The sequence below is a fragment of the Ctenopharyngodon idella genome, chromosome 4, assembly GCF_019924925.1.
Source record: "Ctenopharyngodon idella isolate HZGC_01 chromosome 4, HZGC01, whole genome shotgun sequence".
Classification (NCBI taxonomy): domain Eukaryota; kingdom Metazoa; phylum Chordata; class Actinopteri; order Cypriniformes; family Xenocyprididae; genus Ctenopharyngodon; species Ctenopharyngodon idella.
Genome location: NC_067223.1, coordinates 16786042 through 16805082, shown reverse-complemented (window position 1 = coordinate 16805082; position 19041 = coordinate 16786042). Strand labels below are relative to the sequence as shown.

Genomic DNA, 19041 nt, shown 5'->3' with positions numbered 1-19041 from the left:
CATCCCAAAATTTAAAAGGCATGTATATTGTTTATTCTATAAAGACCTAATTTATACTGTAAAAAATAATATTAATTAATACTAAATATAGTAATGTACTCTTAGATGTATTATTTACTATTTGATTTTTAATTACTTACTAATTTAACTTATTTATTTGTTGGTATTTATATAATTAAGGTTTAATATAATTTAATATATATATATATATTTTACTTATTTTAATTACATATAAAATGATATGTCCTGTGCGTGCGTGCGCGCTCGCGTCTACGTGCTGAAGTTCTTCCTGTTCTCGTGCCCGGCACATCCGCTCGGCCCGACAGACACGCCGCTGTTGAATGTGTTGCATGCGCACTGAGTCACTTGAGCGGGGCGGATGATGATGGAGCGGTAAAGTTCACGGTAAGACGCGGTAACCTTTACCATATTCATACATTTACACTATCGCGGCATGTTTTATTCATTTAGGTGAAAGTTACGCGCGAGTCTTTTGTCTGACAGCGCGCGCGGATGGTGCTGCTGCGCGAGCCGTCCGTCATCATCACATTCACAACAATCTCATCCACCAATTAAGCCGATAACTCACTAAACTACACACGCGTGTGATATAACACCAGACACGTGCGTCAGTTTTGATGTACAAAGGAGGTTTGTCGTTATTTCGACGTGTTTTCTCAGTCTTGTCACGCCACGTTCGCTGAGATTCGGCACGCGCGTGACATGATTGTCGGTTAGCAGCGCGAGCGCGCAGAAATAAGTCTTGTTATTTTGATGATACAAGAAAAAATAATGATAATAAATAGTAATATCTGACGTAAATGTAATTGTATGGTGAAAATCTAATAGTGATTTGGGTTAGTGGATCATATGGCTTTGATTAAACTCACTATTGGGCCCGTGTTGCATCAGAAAAAGTGCTGTTACAGAGGTGCTGTCAGATAATGATTAGCACAGAATTTACACTCCAAGAGCCAGTTATATATGTCAGAATACCTTGGCACCACGTCCTAAAACCATAACACTGTGTTTGGCTACTTTTGTTAAAGTACACACAGTGAAAGAGGGGATAAAAGAGAAATAGAAAGTGCTGATTCAGTGAGTGTGTGTTTGTTTGGTCATTTGTCTGTTGTTGTTGTTGCTCTGATGAGGTCATTTAATATTCTATTGGCTTTGAATTGCATAATCAAGTAGCTCTTTGTTAAAGCCCCTTTATTTTAATTCAGTATTATCTAATTTCGGCGAACTGACATTCACGTGAATGTGACCATCTCATGAAACTATTATTATTCTTTCAAAGTACCATGTAATTAATATGGTATAATATCACATTAAAAATTAACATTTATACAGATTTTATTTTGCATGTTTTTGCACACTGATTAAAGTAAATCTAAGTACATTTCAATCATGGAATTGAGTAACTAAGTAAATAAAACAAAGTGGTCGACTCATGTACGTACTTCATTCATTTGATTTACATATTAATTTATCATCAAAAATCCACCCATGCCTTTTCAGATAATGTAGTCCCAACTCCAATGAATAAAAGAAGTGAACTTCAAATTTACATTTTTAAGTGCACTGAACACAGTGAAATTAAGTTGCTTCAAAATGTTCGGCTTCAGCTCATTTTAATGAAGTAAACTGCACGAGCTGCAATTTTTTCCAGTGTGTTTTTATCGATAGACTGATATATTGGCAGATAAATCAGACCTTTTCAATCAAAATCAGTGTCTCACTGCGGTCTCAAACTGTTCACTTGCTAGATTAACAGAATTGGTAACTTGTTAACATGAGTCGACCACTACTTTATGAAAAAATTAACTTTATATTATTATGTTTGTATTGTGTGTACTGTAAGATATTTCAGTCTGACTCATGTTTGTGTGAATGTCTCTCACTCAGATGTGTGTGTCCTGTGCGGAGATTGGGAATAAACTGATCAAGGACAGCAGCTAACCCACATATGGCCTGCGAGTCGGCGTTACCTGCCATCATGGACGAGCAGGCCCTCATGGGACTGAACCCCAACGCTGATGCCTGCTACAGGCAGAGGGTGAGAGCAAAACGCCACATCAGACCAGCCTGTGGCCTTTCAGTAAACATATATACACTTAAAGAGGAGCGCTGAGTGCATCATTGAGTAAGTAAAACACAGTCTTCACTCATGTTTTCTGTGTGCTTTCAGGCGCTGGCATATTTTGAGCAGTTGAAAGAGTCTCTGGATGGATGGGAGGTGTGCGCTGAAGCCCTGGTTAAAGGGGTTTACAAGTGAGTCTAATATATATATGTATGTCTTATATGTAGCAGCAAAGCCTACTATAATATACAATAATGTAGTTGAGGAATATACTGATATTCTTCACTTAATAATATTGAGTAATTTAACATGAGTGTGTTCTTTTGTCAGTGACGATCATGTGAAGTTCTTCTGCTTTCAAGTCTTGGAGCACCAGATCAAATTCAGGTATCATTGAATCTTTGCATGCATTTAAACTCTGAAAATTTAATATTTGTGAGTTGGGAAAATGAGTTGTATTCATGGTATGGTGGTGTGACATTAAAGTCACAATGAAACAGAAGTAGCGACAGATCTTCTGTATTGAGAAAAAATGTATTGTGGGGTTTTGGTTCTAAGCATCGGTTGTTGATTGGATGTTGAGATGTGGGCGTGGCACTCAAAAGTCTATGCAGATGAGCGCGAGCTGGCGGGGGCGGAGTTTAAGTGGACTAAATCATAACTAAAAATGACAATGTGATAATTTTAGTGTTTCAACTCAAGTCAGTTTATGATCTGTTCTCCTGCACATAGCTTTTTATCATTAAAAAGTACACAAAATGGAAGTGTATGGAGTTTCATACAGTTTTTGAACGTAAATAAACGCTGTGTGTTTTGCAGACACGGGTCGCTCTCTGCCGCTCAACAGCAGCTGATCCGAGAGACGCTGATGAAGTGGTTGCAGGGTCAGGTTAGTGCTGTTTGCATTTAGATTGATATTCATGTGTGTATGAATAAGTAAACAAACTACATATGCATTTGAAATATGATTCCATGTCTGCATGTTGGTGTGTTCGTCCAGTTGATGAATGTGCATCCAGAGAAGCCCTTCATCAGGAATAAGGCGGCGCAGGTTTTGGCCCTGACATTTGTGATGGAGTATCTGACTTTGTGGCCCAAGTTCTTTTTTGACATCCTCGCTCTGGTGGGCCTGAATCCAAACGGCGTGGACATTTACCTGCGGATGCTGATGGCCATAGATGCTGAGGTGGTCGATCGGGACATCCTGCACAGCCCGGAGGTAAAACTGGCTCAAACATGAGGAGAACTCTGCATTTGGCTCTCGTCATGTCATTAAAACTCTATCTTCCCTCAGGAGACGCGCAGAAATACTCTGATTAAAGACGGCATGCGCGAGCAGTGCATCCCGGCGCTGGTCGAGTCCTGGTTCCAGATCCTTCAGACGTACCAACACACCCACAGCGAGCTGACCTGCCAGTGTCTGGAGGTGGTGGGCGCATATGTGTCCTGGATCGACCTCAATCTCATCGCCAACGACAGGTCAGAGCAGCTCTGATGAACGTCATGCATATTAGTGGTCGACCGATATTGATTTTTTTTTTTTTTTTTTTTTTGAGTATTGTGGCTGATATGTAAAGGAAAATAATGTACATCCAGCTGGTTATTATTGCAGAATAAATACCAACAGGGTGATCAGCAAAACGTCCGCTAAGAAAACAGTTGCTAGCAAGTAGAGTTGTCAAAAGTACCGACTTAAGTACCACGTCGGTACTGAAATTTTAAAAATGTGACGCTTTGAGTGCTGTTGAGCGGATTCGTAAACACCTCTGATATATTAGTTGACCACTAATACATATGTAACTCACACAAATATATATCGTCAGACTGGCTCTAATGACCTTCTTTTTGTTGAAATCAAGCTTCTTGACAGCTGTGTGTGTTTGTGTAGGTTTGTGAATCTGTTGCTCAGCCACATGTCCATGGAGGAACTGCGGGAGGAGGCGTGCGATTGTCTGTTTGAGATCGTCAATAAGGGAATGGATCCTGTCGACAAAACTAAACTGGTGGAGTCTCTCTGTCAGGTGCTGCAGTCCGCAGGGTTCTTCAATGTCGAGCAGGTGTGTCAATACAGCATTCTTCTGACAAGTAACATGCCATGTTGTCATGAGCTGATTTAAGTCTCAAAAACATATCTTCGGTTTTGATGTTTCTTTCGAAAAGTTAACGGGCTGCATGATTTAACAATCGCACTGATCGTTATATATTCAGAATATCTAAGGTTGCATATGATTCAGACTGATTCAAGAATCGCTTTTATCTCTTGTCTTTGTTTTCTCATCTGTGTACGTCACGTCCGTCAGGAGGAGGATGTGGATTTTCTGGCCAAGTTCTCTCGGTTGGTGAACGGGATGGGTCAGTCTCTGGTGCTAAGCTGGACTAAACTCAGTAAGACGGCAGATTTGAAGGTTTCTGCGGAATCGTTGCGTGCCGTGGAGGCGAAGGTCCCCCTGATGCTACAGCTGCTAATTCATGAAGATGACGATATTTCAGCCAACATTGTGGGCTTCTGTTACGACTACCTGCATGTGCTCAAACAGGTACGCACACCTAATTATGAGACTGAGAGATGATCCTACACATAAACCTCATCTTCAACCTTGTGTGTTTGTGTCTTTCAGCTTCCAGCTCTCAATGAGCAGCAGAAGAGCAACGTGGAGGTACGGCAGCACCACAGGCTCATATCACAGCTGCATTAATGTTAATTAGTGCTGTCGTTAATGATTGTTGTTGTCTTGGTAACAGGCGATCATGCTGGCTGTGATGAACAAACTCAAGTACGATGACGAGTATAACTTTGAGAATGAGGTCAGTGTGGAAAGTCTGATCTGTTCTTAGCGTGCTTTGGCAATGTACATGTACGGTGTTTGTCGTGACAACAAAGTGTTTACAGTGGCGAGTGTTGCGTTCCCAAATGTACAATATGTATTTAATTAAATTGTAACCATGTTTTAGAAACATCTTGCAACCCAACTGATATAAAAGGTTGTCTATATAAATATAGGTTTGTTTCTTTCAGGGCGAGGATGAGGCCATGTTTGTTGAATATAGGAAGCAGTTAAAGATGTTGCTGGACCGATTGGCTCAAGTCTCTCCTGAGCTTCTGCTGGAGTCTGTGCACAGAGTCTTCACCGCCACCATGCAGTAAGACATGAACCTGCACAACACACTGAGATAGAAATATCCCAGAAAACAGCATTTTCCTTGTTTGATGTACTACATACACATGCACCCAGCTTCCTCTTGACTCCAAGAACCTGCAGAACAGGTTGTTCAGAAGTCTTCATGGTTATGAAATCACAGCCTTGGGCTCATATGACACACTTTTAATAAATCCTAAGTTTAAAGAGGACCTTGAAAGTCTTGAACTAGAACAGGTTTTCATGCTTGAAATTTGAAATCAATTATATGAGCGTTTCAGGGAGTTCAGAAACACTAACACTGAAATAGAGAATAACTCCTGCTGGAGGGACTTTGAAAACCTTTTTTATGCTCAAACAGCAACATAGGTCCTCTTTAAAAGCCCGTCTAAAGACATCATCTGACTTGGGTTCATTGATTTGTGTGTTTGTGTGTGCAGGAACTGGCAGACGGTGCAGTTCATGGAGGTGGAGGTGGCCATCAGACTGCTGTATATGCTGGGTGAAGCTCTTCCTGCGTCTCATGGAGCGCATTTCTCTGGAGACACTGCTAAAACCAGCACACTGCAGGCCATGATGAGAACGGTGAGTCTAGCCTCACTCGTTTTTCTCTGGGGGGGGAGATTTTGTAATATAAAATCTCCAGATTTGCTGTGCTTGTTTGTAGCAATGTTATTTTAGTTTTTATTTTAGTTGAATTATAGTTTTATTATTTTGAATTAGCTTATATTTTTATATTTTTTGTTTAATATTTTTAATTTAATGATGTGCTTTCATCATTTTATTAGTTTTTTTATTAGCTTTTTTAAATATTGCTATTTACATCTAATTTATTTTTATTTCAGTTTTAGTTTTTATTTCCAGTTAATTATTTTAGTGCTTCAACTCAAACTTATTTCATTTCTAATTTTAATTTAATTTTTCAATTTTTTTTATTTCAGCTTTATTTCAATTAACAGAAATGTTTTAATAGTTAACGATAATAACCAGGTTGCATAATTTGGCCAAAAAGTTTGTGATTATATGACATGGTGATTATATATAATAATTACATTTTGACACATTGGTGTGCATGTAAACATTCTCAATGAACGAACGAGTGAATAAATCAGTCTAGGCACAAAGTAACTTCTACATCATGATGACAGCTGTCTGATGTTGTGTGTGTGTGTGTGTGTGTGTAGCTCATCTCCTGTGGCGTGAGCGAGTATCAGCATTCCTCTGTTACTCTGGAGTTCTTCGAGACCGTCGTTCGCTATGATAAATTCTTCCTTGTTGAGCCGCAGCACATTCCCAGTGTCTTGGTGAGTGTTTAAAGCCTGTTACGCTGATTAATTACACTCCTGTTCACTTGGTTGATTCTGTGTGTCACCCATAATTTAAACATATTTAGCGATGTGAGAGTGATGCAGATTTAGTTTGACCTGTAACAGCTGTATTTGGAGTTTTCAGAGGTTTTTGTGTGTTTCGTTTAGATGGCGTTTTTAGATCACCGTGGTCTGAGGCACAGCAGCCCAAAGGTGCGCAGTCGAGTGGCTTACCTGTTCTCACGGTTCATCAAAACCCTGCAGTGAGTCATTCTGCAACTATATACATACAAACATACACACTAATGTTCAACGCAATTAACACAGCATCTGTTTTTCTGGCGTTACATTGTATGATCATGCTATCATTCATTCAAGCGTGATAAGACACAAAAGAGACCTCAAATATACACTGCCACAATTTTAGCATCTGCTAAATGCACAAATATATAATTATGAAATAATTACTCAAATGTCCATGTCTGTGCATCGCTAGTAAATGTTCATGCATTTGACAGATGATTTTACAGTACATTAATTTATGCAATGTTAATAATACTCTTTCTTGTTTATTTGTGCAGTAAACACATGAATGCATTTATCGAGGACATACTCAGCAGAATACAGGACCTGTTAGAACTCGCTCCTCCGGTAACGGCTTAAAAAAAAAAATCATATGAAGCTGCATTTAAATATGCTCTAAACGTCTGCTTCATTGGCCGTCTGTCTTTGTCTCTCCAGGAGAATGGGTTTCCAGCGCTGCTGAGCAATGATGACCAGCTGTTTATGTTTGAGACGGCTGGCGTGCTGATCGTGAACGGAGAGAGTCCGGCCGAGCGCAAGCAGGCTCTGATGCGCAGCCTCCTCACGCCGCTGATGGAGGCGTTTCGCATGCTGCTCGCAAAACTGCCACAGGAGGGCGATGAAGAGAGACAGGCGGCGCTGGCGGACTGTCTGAGTCACGCAGTGGGGTTTGCCAGGTAAACACACACAGCTGCCATCGTTGAACTGATTTGCAATAACAAATCGAACTTTTAAAGTGTGTTTGAGTTGGCGCAACTTAAAAAGGCTTGTTCAAATAAAGAGCAACTTAAAATCATTGCAAACCCAACCCTACCGTCCAGTAATTTGTTCCTCTTCCTCAGTCGCACCAGTAAGGCGTTCAGTAATAAGCAGACGGTGAAGCAGTGCAGCTGCTCGGAGGTTTATCTGGACTGCCTGCAGACCTTCCTGCCTGCGCTCAGCTGTCCCGTCCAGCGAGGGCCGCTACGCAGCGCCGTGCGCTCCTTCCTCCACCGCATGATCATCTGTCTGGAGGAAGAGGTGCTGCCCTTCATTCCAGCGGCGTCTCAGCACATGCTGAAGGACTGTGAGGCGAAAGACCTGCAGGAGTTCATTCCACTCATCAGTCAGATCACAGCCAAGTTTAAGGTACAGACGCCTCAGGGCAGGGCTGCACCATTAATTGAAATAAAACTGTAATATGGCTTAGTGTGGTTATCAAATCTCAAAGTTTAAAGTTTAACTAAAAATTTAATTTAAGGAGGACCTATTCTGTGTTTTTTCCATGTTCCATGTAGTGTTTAATTTCATGATTAAAAGATAAATTAATGTTTTGCCTTTATTTGATTGCCAGAAAAATTAAAATACACAACACAGAATTTATAAAAAACAAAAAACAACTTTTCATAGAATTTTTTTTTTTAAATTAATACATTTTGTTTTATGAATTCAAGTAATTAGACATGCTTTTTGATTATTAAATTTTAATTAAACCATTAAAATGGATTTCAGAAAACTTAACTTAAAACAGAAAACGCAGAATTTGGTAAAAATAAAACAGAATTTGAGGGGGGAAAAACGCAACTCATTGGGCCCTAAAAATGTTTGTTAAACTTTTAATAAATTGTTGTTAAATTGAATAAGTTTCATGATTTAATTAATTAGACATGCTTGTTGATTACAAAAATGTAACTATTAAAATGGAGTCCAAAAAAAAAAAAAACACGAATCCAGAAAAATTATAACGGAAAAAATGGAATTTGGAAAAAAATACTGATTTCATAGGGCCCTCTGAATGTTTGCTGTGATCGTACTTGGCAAAGGTTTAATATACAGCTGAATCAATGACATTAGGGATCATGTGGGTGTTTGAATCGAGATCACAAACTTTTAACAATTAATCATCCAGATGTAGTTTGCATCATACATTTAGCAGTGTCTTGCAGCAAATGATTAAATTACTTTTTTTTTTTTTTAATAATAATATAACTCAAATGGATACTCTTTCTCCCAGAACCAGGTGTCTCCTTTCCTCCAGGAGATCTTCATGCCTCTGGTGATGGCCATATTTGAGGTGTTGTCTCGTCCAGCGGAGGAGAACGATCAGACGGCTGCGCTAGAGAAACAGATGTTGAGAAGAAGCTACTTCAGCTTCATTCAGACCATCGCCAGCAGCGGCATGAATGAGGTCATGGCCAGCCAGGGTGAGACGTCACTGCTGTCCTCTTCAGAACACAAGCCAAACAAGCCTGTGTGCCTGAATACAGGAACTGACTTACTGTGTTTGGCAGGAGCTGAAAATATCGAGCGTGTGCTCTTCACCATCATCCAGGGAGCCGTGGACTTCCCAGACCCTGTCGCCCAGAAAACATGCTTCATTATTCTGTCCCGACTGGTGGAACTCTGGGGTATGAAAAACACTGAGACTTTAAGCACAGCAGATTCACGTGCATCTGAACAGTGAGTTCAGGCCACAGTTATTATCGTTAACTAAAACTATTAAAAACATTCCTGTTCATTGAAATAAAGCTGAAAGAATTAGTTGAAAATATTAAACTAAACAAAAATTTAAAATTGTGCCTTGGCAATAAACTGAAATAAGTTTAAGTTGAAGCACTAAAATTATTAACTGGAAGTAAATAAAAACTGAAATAAAACAAATTAAACCTAAATAGCAATATTTAAATAAAATAAAAGCACATAATGAAATTACTGAAAATTAAACTAAAATTAACATGAAATCTAAAAATATGAACATTTAAGCTGATTCAAAGTATTAATAAAAATATAATAAAACAAATAAAACTGGTTCAGGCAGCATCTAGACTTTTAACCAGGGTTATTATTAACTAAAAATTGAAAACTGATTAAAAAAATGTTTGTTAATTGATATAAAGCTGAAATAAAATATAAATATTAAATGGAAAAGCTAAACAAAAATTAGAAACTAACTGAAATAAATGAATTTGAAGCAGTAAAATTACTAATTGGAAAATTTTTTTTAAATTAGGTTTAATTTTAATTTCAGTTTCAGATTAGAGTTTATTAATCTACAAATAAATTTAATCTAAAACTGAAATAAAATAAATTAAACATAAATAGCAATATAAACAATTAACTGATTTAAAGCTGAAATGAAATATAAATATTAAATGGAAAAAACACACACACATATATATATATATATATATATATATAATAATTTTTTTCAATTTAGTTGTAATTAATTTGAATTTCAGTTTTAGATTAGTTTCATATTTTAGTATTCATCTATAAATAAATGTAATTAAAATAAATTAGACCTAAATAATAATAAACTAATAGAACTGACAAAAGCACATAACAAAATAATTATTAAAAAAATAAACAAATGAAAATATAAAAATGAAAGCTTATTCAAAATATTAACTCAAATAGTATACAAATAATGCAAACACTTCTCCTTCTCAGGTGGAAAAGACGGATTGGTGGGATTTCCAGATTTCATCTATAAGCATATCGTCCCAGCATGCTTCATGGCCCCTCTTAAACCAACCTTTGACCTTTCAGATGCCCAGACGGTTCTGGTAAGTCAGTCAAGGCTTTTATAAACGCTTGTATTAAATGCAGATGGTGATTTGTAATGATTTGCTCTTCTGTTACAGACGCTGTCGGAGTGCACACTGACTCTGCATATGATTCATCTCAAAAGAGTGAGTGTTGTTTCAGGATAACGTGACGCTGAGTAATAATAATAGTCACTATAGTTACTTAGTCTACTGCAGGCTGTTTTTAATGCTTGATGTCTTGTTTGCACAGGGGCCGGAGTGTGTTCAGTTTCTTCAGGAGTATCTGCCGTCGCTGCAGGTCTCGCCTGAAATCACACAGGTACCCGAGACTCACCTGCTTCTGTCGGGGAAATCACATGTGACAATTTTTTATCCATGTTTTAATTTAAACAGCAAACCTCTGTTGTGCAGCAGTTTGTTTGCCAAAAAAGGAAATTAAGTTTTCATTTAATTTACATTTTATAAGACTGATTTAAATTGTTTTATGCCTTCATTTGATTTGTTTTTGATCATAAATTTTTATTAAATCATGAATCCAGAAAAACTTAATTAGACAACACAGACAACATTTCATAGGGCCCTATTGTTATCATTTTAATTTATTAAATTGTTAAAAGTTTTATGAATTCAATAAAAAAAAAGTTATTAGAAAAAAATAAAATGGAAAACATGGAATTTGGGAAAAAAATAAAACTTATTTTATAGGGCCCTAAAAATTGATTAAACTGTAACTATATTTTAACTTTTTTTTTTTGTTACCTGCTTAATGTCCATTTGATGTTATTAGTCCTACATATTGAGTCTGTGGAAGTAAAGACTGATTTAAACTGCAGTATGATTTTGGTGAATATCTGATTTATACCAACTTTTCTTCTTCTTAGGAACTGTGTCAAGTGCTTCAGCAGCCGGACGTTAAGGTTCTGAAGAACTACATGAAGGTATTTCAGAAACACTAATTCATGTTGTCTTCAGATATCATTCAGTGTTTGATTTTGTTGTGTGGCTGTTTTAACATGCTGTTTCCTGTGTGTGTGTGCAGGTTTTCTTCCAGCAGGCCAAACTTTAAAACTGGAATCGTCAAGCGGAGCGTTTCAGGAGCTCGGCAGTCAACGCCACTTACAGACCACCATAATGACAGAGCTTAGCATAGGAGCTACTTTTGCACTTAAAGAAGCTTAACCACACCCATCCTGTCTGCGGGACACGGACCCCCAACAGGAGTCACGTAGGGATTGGCTGTCATGTGACAGTGACCTTGGCCCAATCAGAGTTGTGCTCTCCATTGGAGGTTCAGCCACCTGGACTGGAGGGGACGTCTGCGATTGGACGAGACGGAGAGTAGGTGGGGTTTGTGAGGGTGGGCGGGGCTTCAGTCCTGGACAGAATTTTTCAAGGGAAAGTCACGTGTTTAACACTTTTCCATTGAAAAAATACGCAGAAAATATGCTAATTGTTTGGAAATATGACTTAAATGTTACAGATTGGTTTCTAGAATGAATTTAATGAAATGTTTATTTTTGTGTGTGTGCTTGAAATCTGGATTTTTCTCAAATTTCAGCTTAAGAAGGGCCGGTTTAATTTAATTGGTTTTTGTTTTTTACTTTCGGAAATGAAGCATAGGTTTTAGTTTTACATGATGAGGTTAACAAATGGAAGTGCTCTTGATGTGGGCTCGACCTGGCAAATCGTTTTTTTTTTTTTTTTTTTTTTAATTCTTATAAACTGAAATTATCAGCAATCCCCCCAGTTTTCCATATATAACGTGTACTACGGCATTCCCATCAAAGCTGTACTGTAACTGCATATCGTTTCAGAACGAACCGAACACTAAACGTTTAGCCGCTTCCATCACAGTCTTTCGATTCGCTGTCGTTTAATGCCTTTAAAGCCCATTTGAAATATGCAATATGTGTAAAATGTTACTGACTGTGAAAATACTATGAGGTGGTTTGATCCTCGGATCTGCAGTGTGAATGTTTCGGTTAGGTTACGCTGCTAGGAATCATTTTGTTCGGAAATTTACTTTAAACTCTCATCATAGAGACGATCGGCTCAGATCTGTCTGCCTGACGTGCTTTTATTTCAGATTCTTTTGTTGGAATGACATTTTGACAATCTGTGTTGGATTTTTAGAGACACTGCACACGTGTTAACCCTTTCAGCCCTAGATCTCACTTCAGACAGAAACGCACATGGGAAGGTTAAATCACATTGGGTTTAATGGTTGCGAATCATGTTAGGAAAAAAAGTATCCCAATATGAATGGATGAAGCACTTTGCCATAAACTGAATGACTGTTAAAGGTTGTTTCTCTGTCATAACCCATGAGTCTTTGCTTTAGACTTGCTGTGACCTGTTACTCAGCAGTGCTCCAGTCCTGCTCGTCAAACCCACTGTGTTTATGCCAAATAAGAGGAGAGAAAGACATGAAAGGTAGACTGAAATATCTTTGTGTAAACTTGATTTATTTTTGATATGCTGGGACACGCCCCTCTCACTCCCTTTTGTGGATCTTTTGTCATGACCAATAAAGTATTTACTAATCTCAGTTTGATTTCCAGCTGTAATCGATTCAGAGAATGTGCTAAGTGAACACTTTTATTGTACATTAATTAGTAGCTCTTTGTGTAAACATTTTACCTTTTAACCCTAAACAAACCAAAAATAACGCTGACTTCAGCCACTCCACCATCATAAGTGCAGAAATATTTGAGATGCAGTCCTCCAACGCCATAGGAAACGGACTGCGGTCAGCTGGTCGGAGTATTTCGGGCCTTGCTCCGCCTTCGTCGTGATGTTTTACCCTTTAATCACAGCGATGGGTCGGAGCTTGATGGCCTTCTTACTGATGCCGGCGTCATGACACGTGTTTACCACATCTGTGACGTTCTTGTAGGATTCAGGAGCCTGATATGTAAGACAACGTGTTAAAAGCGTGCATTGTGATTTAATGTTTAACATTCTACAGTACATATATTTAATCCTTTTTAAATACTAATATATATATATATATATATATATATATATATATAACTTGTGTTTTTTTGGATACTTGCAAATTGGTTGTTTAAAGGGGTCATTGCATGGATTTTTTATTTTAATTCATTTTAATTTGTTCCTTGAGGTTCACTTATTTATTTATTTTTTCCCCCACAAAAAAACCCAAATATTTGTTATTACAAATGTCATCTTTAAAAAAAAATTCAACTTAAAGCTTAACAGTTAAACAAAACGGAGATAAATGTATGCCTATTTAGGTCACAAAAGTTAAATAAATTTATTTATTATAATAAATACATTTATTCAGTGCATCTTATTCTAGGTTAATTGCTTTTTTTTTTTTTTTTTTTTTTTTTAAAAAGGGATACTTAAATTGGAATTGGTTTAAAAAAAAAAAAGCAAAAAATTTGCAAACAGGTCAAACTGCTAATTTAACTCTATTCTACTAGCCTAACAACAACACAACTTTAAACAACTGCATATATAAAATTCAATGCATTTCATTGTGATTATTAAAAATATAAACTTTTAATTGTTAAAATATCTAATAAAATATAAAACCAGTTTGTGCTCTTTTGGATATTTAAAGTTAACAGTTAAGCAAAATGAAAGAATAATTTGACCATTTAGTGGTAATATAATTTAATTTGATAATCTCTTATTATTGTAGAATAGTTTTTTGGAAAACAAAAACAATTTGTTTGTGCTTTTGGATGCTTAAAATTTAGAATTGATCGTTTAAAAAAAAAAAAAAAAAAAAAAAAAAAACTAATTTGCAGTGAGTTGGAGCTTATTGTTGTGAACTTGTGACAGAATGAAAGTCTCACCTCCTCCATCACCAGCTTTGGTGACGCCACTCTAATGGCGATGCCCATGTCCGCCAGTTTATCCAGAACATCCTGGAAGTCCAAGTTGCGTCTGGATTTGGCTCTGGATAGAGCTCGACCCTACAGCGTTCACAAACACACGTCAGACAGGTAAGATACAGTTACAGTCGCTGCAGCACAATCCCTCGCCTCACTCACCGCTCCGTGACACGTGGTGCCAAATGTCTCCGTCATGCCCTGCTCTGTGCCCGTCAGCACATAACTGCAGGTGCCCATGGTTCCTCCGATCAGAACCGGTTGACCCGTTAGCTGCAGGAGAGGAAAAAAAAACATTGAAACAGTCATGTGACATCAACCAAAAAGGAAAGTCATTTTCAAACTTTCAGAATTGTATATGCCCAGTCACCTGATAGTCGACAGGTATGAGCGGATGGTGTGGAGGAAACGCCCGCGTCGAGCCCTTCCTGTGCACGAGAAGCGTCTTCTGTTTGCCGTCCACCATGTGCTCCTCCACCTTGGCGATGTTGTGAGAGACGTCGTAGATGACATGCATGTCCAGGTCATCTGGGGTTGTGTTGAAGACTTTAGAGAACGCCTGCAGTGAAGGTGAAGGTCAGTACGGACACGTTCAGCAGCAAAACTCACGACACACGGTTCAGAACAGCATGTTATGCTGGTTTTTCCAGGTACAAATATACAAATTAAAATCGATCTAATCGCAATTACTTGATCTGGTTTTGACCCTAACCCAAATAAGGAAAATCACAACGTGGTTATATTATAAATAACTATATAAATATAATTAATTTTCACAGCATTCAAGGGGGAGTAAATGACAGAATTTTCATATTTGGGTGAACCATCCCTTTAAGACATTAATGAAGTCTGATTTTATACCTGGCGGGTGAGGAAGGTCATAGAGGAGCGGTTGACCCAGGCGTAGTTGCCGGCGGCCGCCATGCCCTTCAGATAGTCCTGACCCTCAGGAGACGTGATGCGAGCGCAGGCCAGCTGACGGTCATTCACTGTGATCTTGTCCCGCTTCATCGCCTTCTCCATTGCAACCAAAGCATCTACAATACAATGAGAGAGTTGACGCTCGCTTTAAAGTCACTATGAAATCAAAATTGACTTTTTTTTTTATGGAATATTGCAGTATTCAAAATTATTTCCGTGCACTTTTTTTTTTTGTCATGTGCCTCAATCTTGAATCAAAATAACTTCCCCCTCCCTCTTTAAATTCAGTCCCAGATCAGTTGATGCCCACCTGTCGCCACCTGGTGGCCGAGGCCTCGACTGCCGCTGTGGATCATCACACACACCTGGCCCTTGTGGTCGATGCCCATCTTCTTTGCGGCGTAATCATTAAAGATCTCATCCACCACCTGAATCTCGGCGTAGTGATTTCCTGCACCCAACGTTCCCAACTACACAACAGCAAGAGAACCGAGACTTTATAGTAGCGATGCACCGAACGTTTATTAAGACAAAAACCGAAACAGAGTATATACTTTATTTAATAATCAAGTGTATTTAATATTCAACACACAAATAATATATAAACATTTAAACGTAAAACTTTGATTCATTGTTGAATATGAACATTTAAGTGGTGGCTGTGATATTGACGTCTCTCCGTAGCTGAAACACTGATTACATGATGTTTCTGTCAATGATTTCAGCCCTCCAAAACTGTTTTCGGTTGTCGAAATTTCACACAAACAGTTCGATATTAATGTTTTGCTGCACATGTCAAAGGACAGAGAATTGAGAGAATTTGCTGGTCGTGAAACTGCACTTTTGTAAATGCGGTTGTACCTGTGGCAGTCCTCTCTTCTTGGCTTTGGATGAGACTTTGTTGGGATCGGCCTGCAGCATTCGGCCGTATTCCTCACAGTGTTCCTTATCCTCGGCCCAGGCGTATCCTTCCCTCAGGGACCAATCAACACCCATCTCTAGAGCTTCCTCCAGATCTCTAGACACACAAACACCTGCTGTTAAACTCTACAAAACTTGTGCATTTTTGGCCACTCGTTTACATGACGACGGTGTTTTGAGGGACTGAAAATGCAAACCTTTGAAATCAGCTTCAAAGTTTTTAAAAGCGATTTCCATGTAAACAACCAACACAAATTTGTGAAAATAGTGACGTGTTTAGTCTATATGCAAATAATTTCTTTACAAAGTGACATTGCCATCTACTGGCCTGGCAGCAGAATACAGCATTTTTAGTCATTTCTGCAGATTTGTGTGAACGGGATCGTTTTGACAATGTACATGAAAAACACCAAGGAGAAATGCTTCCTTTTTTTTTTTGGGTACATCGTTGTCGTGTAAACATACCCTTAGTTCATTTTTGGTTTTTATATATTTCCAGTTTATATACACATGGTTATACCTGGCTGTTGCTGAGTACATTTACAACAAATATATAGTGAAATAAAGACTAAAAAAATTAATTATACTAGAAGCTTTATTAAGTGCAGTTGGAATGATAGTGTTTACTTTGCTCCCATCGGAATGACGCCCTTGGATCCGACTCCGACGGGAATGTGGTCAAACATGGACTGCGCCAGCTGCTCCTTCACCGGCTGCACGTCGCCCTCATCCAGGTTCGTCCGCAGCAGTCTCACGCCACAGTTGATGTCAAACCCGACACCACCTGCACAGATCAGACGCACCATGAGCCGTCATGGCGTGATCAATCATGAATCTGAACGCGGCTCCATTACCTACCGGGAGAGACCACAGCATCCGGGTTTTCCATGTCAAATGCAGCCATGTTTCCGATGGCAAAACCATATCCAGAGTGGACGTCGGGTAAGCCGATAGACCTCTGCAGAACAGATTTAAATAAGCAAACATACAAAAGTACAACAAATGGAGCAGTGAACATGAGATTGAGCTGACAAAGCACTGCAAAATAAGTCAAATATTTTTATTTAAACTGACGGACAAAAAACAAATGTACATTTTCAATTATGCACCTAAAATTTAACAATATTGAATAAAAATATTCATGTTTGTCAGCTACCCATCTGTTCAAACACGCCCCCATTTTGGTAATACAATTTCTCTGTAAATAAATTGCGTAATGCTGACCAACAACAGTTAAACACTGTTTACACAGCTTTATATAGTAGATATTTATAAGTGCATATTAATTATTTGATTGACAAATAAGTTAAACTTTAAAATGAGTAATTGTCAGATTAATGACATTTGTTTTGCTAATGGCATCAGACTTTTATTTTGATTTGAGTTTCTGCGATACTTTGACGTATCTGAAAGGAAAGAGATATTTATATTTTTTTCACTCAAATCATAAGCAGCAACATGATGATAAATCCTGCTGCTTTAACTCACATGTACGATTCCCGGCAGGGCGGCGACGTTTCCAATTTGCTTCATAGCAGGTAAGAAACCACCAAACCCTGTGAAAACAGGTCAAGAGTGTTTTTCAGTCATTGACTCACATTTTATGTTCTATTCAATTGAACAATTACAATTTCTGTTGGCTAAAACAATGTTTTTGTCACATTTTACATTTTAATGAATTTTGTGCTTCATAATTAACCTCATATATTGTCAATGTGCTCAGAAAACTGAACCTTGAGTCTGTGCATAAGGTGTGTTTTATGACTGTGATTGACATGCATGTTTGATTATAGAGTTCCTGAAGTATTTATTTTCTCCAAAGAGATTTCTAAGCCATGAACCAAACCAACCAGCTTTGGGATTAATCACCATGTTATGAACTTTGATTTAGGGCAAAAAGGACTATGTAAATTAACTTTACACCTGACTACTATAATAACCCTAGAAATATCTTGAAAGGTGAATCATTAAATCAATTTCGATCTAATCCTACTGTTCTAATGCAAAAGCATTTTATTATTGTTTGTACAAATTGCTCAGTAAAACAATGTGACGTCACCTCCACCACGACAGGCGTTTCTCAGCTCCTCAAACATCAGTTTCTCCAGAGGATCATTGACGTAGAAAACACCCTCCACCTGAGGACCAAACATTATTCAACATTTAATCATAAAACCACAATAAAATGAGGCAGAATCTGTTAACAAACACGTCAACTGACTTAAACAACTATTAATAAGACACAAAGTACTGTCCAGTACTACTAATTAACTGAGTACTACTGATTTTGTTATTAATGTAGTGATTGAATCTTTCTGTATATGCGTCACTGAATCAAAAGTGGACACGTTTGCGTTTCTGACAAGTGTTTTACCTGCATATTAGGCACGAAGCCCTTCTTGATCCGCCAGCAGTTTTTGTGGATTTTATCCAGATACTGAAGCTCATCGTTATAAGTGCGACTCATTTTAAAAATCAAATAATGAACGCACTTTAGACAGCAAAGTATCTTCACACGCTCCTCCGGCTCTTCTTCTTCTCTCGGAGTTTAAATGGGCTGTCGCGGGGTTGTTCAGGATGTTCAGCGCCACCTGCTGCTCTCAAACAAATGAGCACATTAGCTATTTTATTCACGTTTATAGTAATCTTAAAAGCATTAAACTCTCCACGATTCCGCAATTAATGTAGTAAATGGAGAAATTAGCAGAAGCATACGCAAGAGTTGTAAATATAAATAAAAAAACATACAAAAGTATGCAGTGAAGATGAGACAAAGCTGACAAAGCACTACAAAATAACGAGTATATTAATAAAATAATAATATTATTATTTAAACTGACGATAAAAAAAACCGAAAATGTACACTTTCAATTATTTTAACCTAAATTCCTGGCGTTGAATCAAAAATAAAAATGTTGTTTGTAAGTACATCAACTGCGCCCTCATTTTGGTCATTAATACAGTTGCTCTTTAAATAAA

At 37.9% G+C, this 19041-nt stretch overlaps 2 protein-coding genes across 3 annotated transcripts; one reads left to right on the top strand and one right to left on the bottom strand.

The window, feature by feature from the left end:
- Nucleotides 1-265: 265 nt before the first annotated feature.
- xpot (exportin, tRNA (nuclear export receptor for tRNAs)) lies at nucleotides 266-12905 on the top strand. Of its 2 annotated transcripts, XM_051889948.1 has the most exons (25): nucleotides 266-405; nucleotides 1909-2059; nucleotides 2192-2274; nucleotides 2414-2470; nucleotides 2903-2972; nucleotides 3084-3302; nucleotides 3378-3562; nucleotides 3972-4140; nucleotides 4384-4620; nucleotides 4702-4740; nucleotides 4826-4888; nucleotides 5100-5224; nucleotides 5661-5805; nucleotides 6405-6524; nucleotides 6696-6790; nucleotides 7109-7178; nucleotides 7269-7507; nucleotides 7673-7958; nucleotides 8824-9013; nucleotides 9101-9217; nucleotides 10260-10375; nucleotides 10454-10501; nucleotides 10608-10676; nucleotides 11239-11295; nucleotides 11397-12905. In XM_051889948.1, the coding sequence occupies exons 2-25, from the start codon at nucleotides 1970-1972 to the stop codon at nucleotides 11421-11423; spliced, it is 2916 nt and encodes a 971-aa protein (XP_051745908.1). In that variant the 5' UTR covers nucleotides 266-405; nucleotides 1909-1969; the 3' UTR covers nucleotides 11424-12905. The 2 variants fall into 2 exon arrangements, 1 of the variants encoding a protein (XP_051745908.1); XR_007929627.1 differs by lacking the exon at nucleotides 11397-12905 and having other exon boundaries at nucleotides 9101-9269; nucleotides 11239-11294.
- On the bottom strand, nucleotides 12802-18655 carry rtcb (RNA 2',3'-cyclic phosphate and 5'-OH ligase). The gene is made up of 12 exons (XM_051889949.1): nucleotides 18437-18655; nucleotides 18122-18200; nucleotides 17551-17618; nucleotides 16921-17020; nucleotides 16690-16846; nucleotides 16003-16159; nucleotides 15452-15611; nucleotides 15082-15257; nucleotides 14591-14779; nucleotides 14383-14493; nucleotides 14185-14304; nucleotides 12802-13264 (listed from the first exon to the last, which is right to left on the bottom strand). Exons 1-12 carry the CDS (start codon nucleotides 18527-18529, stop codon nucleotides 13157-13159), a joined length of 1518 nt encoding a protein of 505 aa, XP_051745909.1. The 5' UTR covers nucleotides 18530-18655; the 3' UTR covers nucleotides 12802-13156.
- Nucleotides 18656-19041: the final 386 nt, after the last annotated feature.

What these genes read in the sequence shown, in the direction of transcription:
- xpot (XM_051889948.1), top strand. Translation starts at nt 1,970, where the DNA reads ATGGCCTGCGAGTCGGCGTTACCTGCCATCATGGACGAGCAGGCCCTC. An exon ending in AGATCACAGCCAAGTTTAAG is followed by an intron (nt 7,959 to 8,823) that starts GTACAGACGCCT and finishes TCTTTCTCCCAG; the next exon opens with AACCAGGTGTCTCCTTTCCT. An exon ending in TCTCGCCTGAAATCACACAG is followed by an intron (nt 10,677 to 11,238) that starts GTACCCGAGACT and finishes TCTTCTTCTTAG; the next exon opens with GAACTGTGTCAAGTGCTTCA.
- rtcb (XM_051889949.1), bottom strand. Translation starts at nt 18,529, where the DNA reads ATGAGTCGCACTTATAACGATGAGCTTCAGTATCTGGATAAAATCCAC. An exon ending in GGATGCTGTGGTCTCTCCCG is followed by an intron (nt 16,847 to 16,920) that starts GTAGGTAATGGA and finishes TGATCTGTGCAG; the next exon opens with GTGGTGTCGGGTTTGACATC. An exon ending in CGGCCACCAGGTGGCGACAG is followed by an intron (nt 15,258 to 15,451) that starts GTGGGCATCAAC and finishes ATTGTATTGTAG; the next exon opens with ATGCTTTGGTTGCAATGGAG.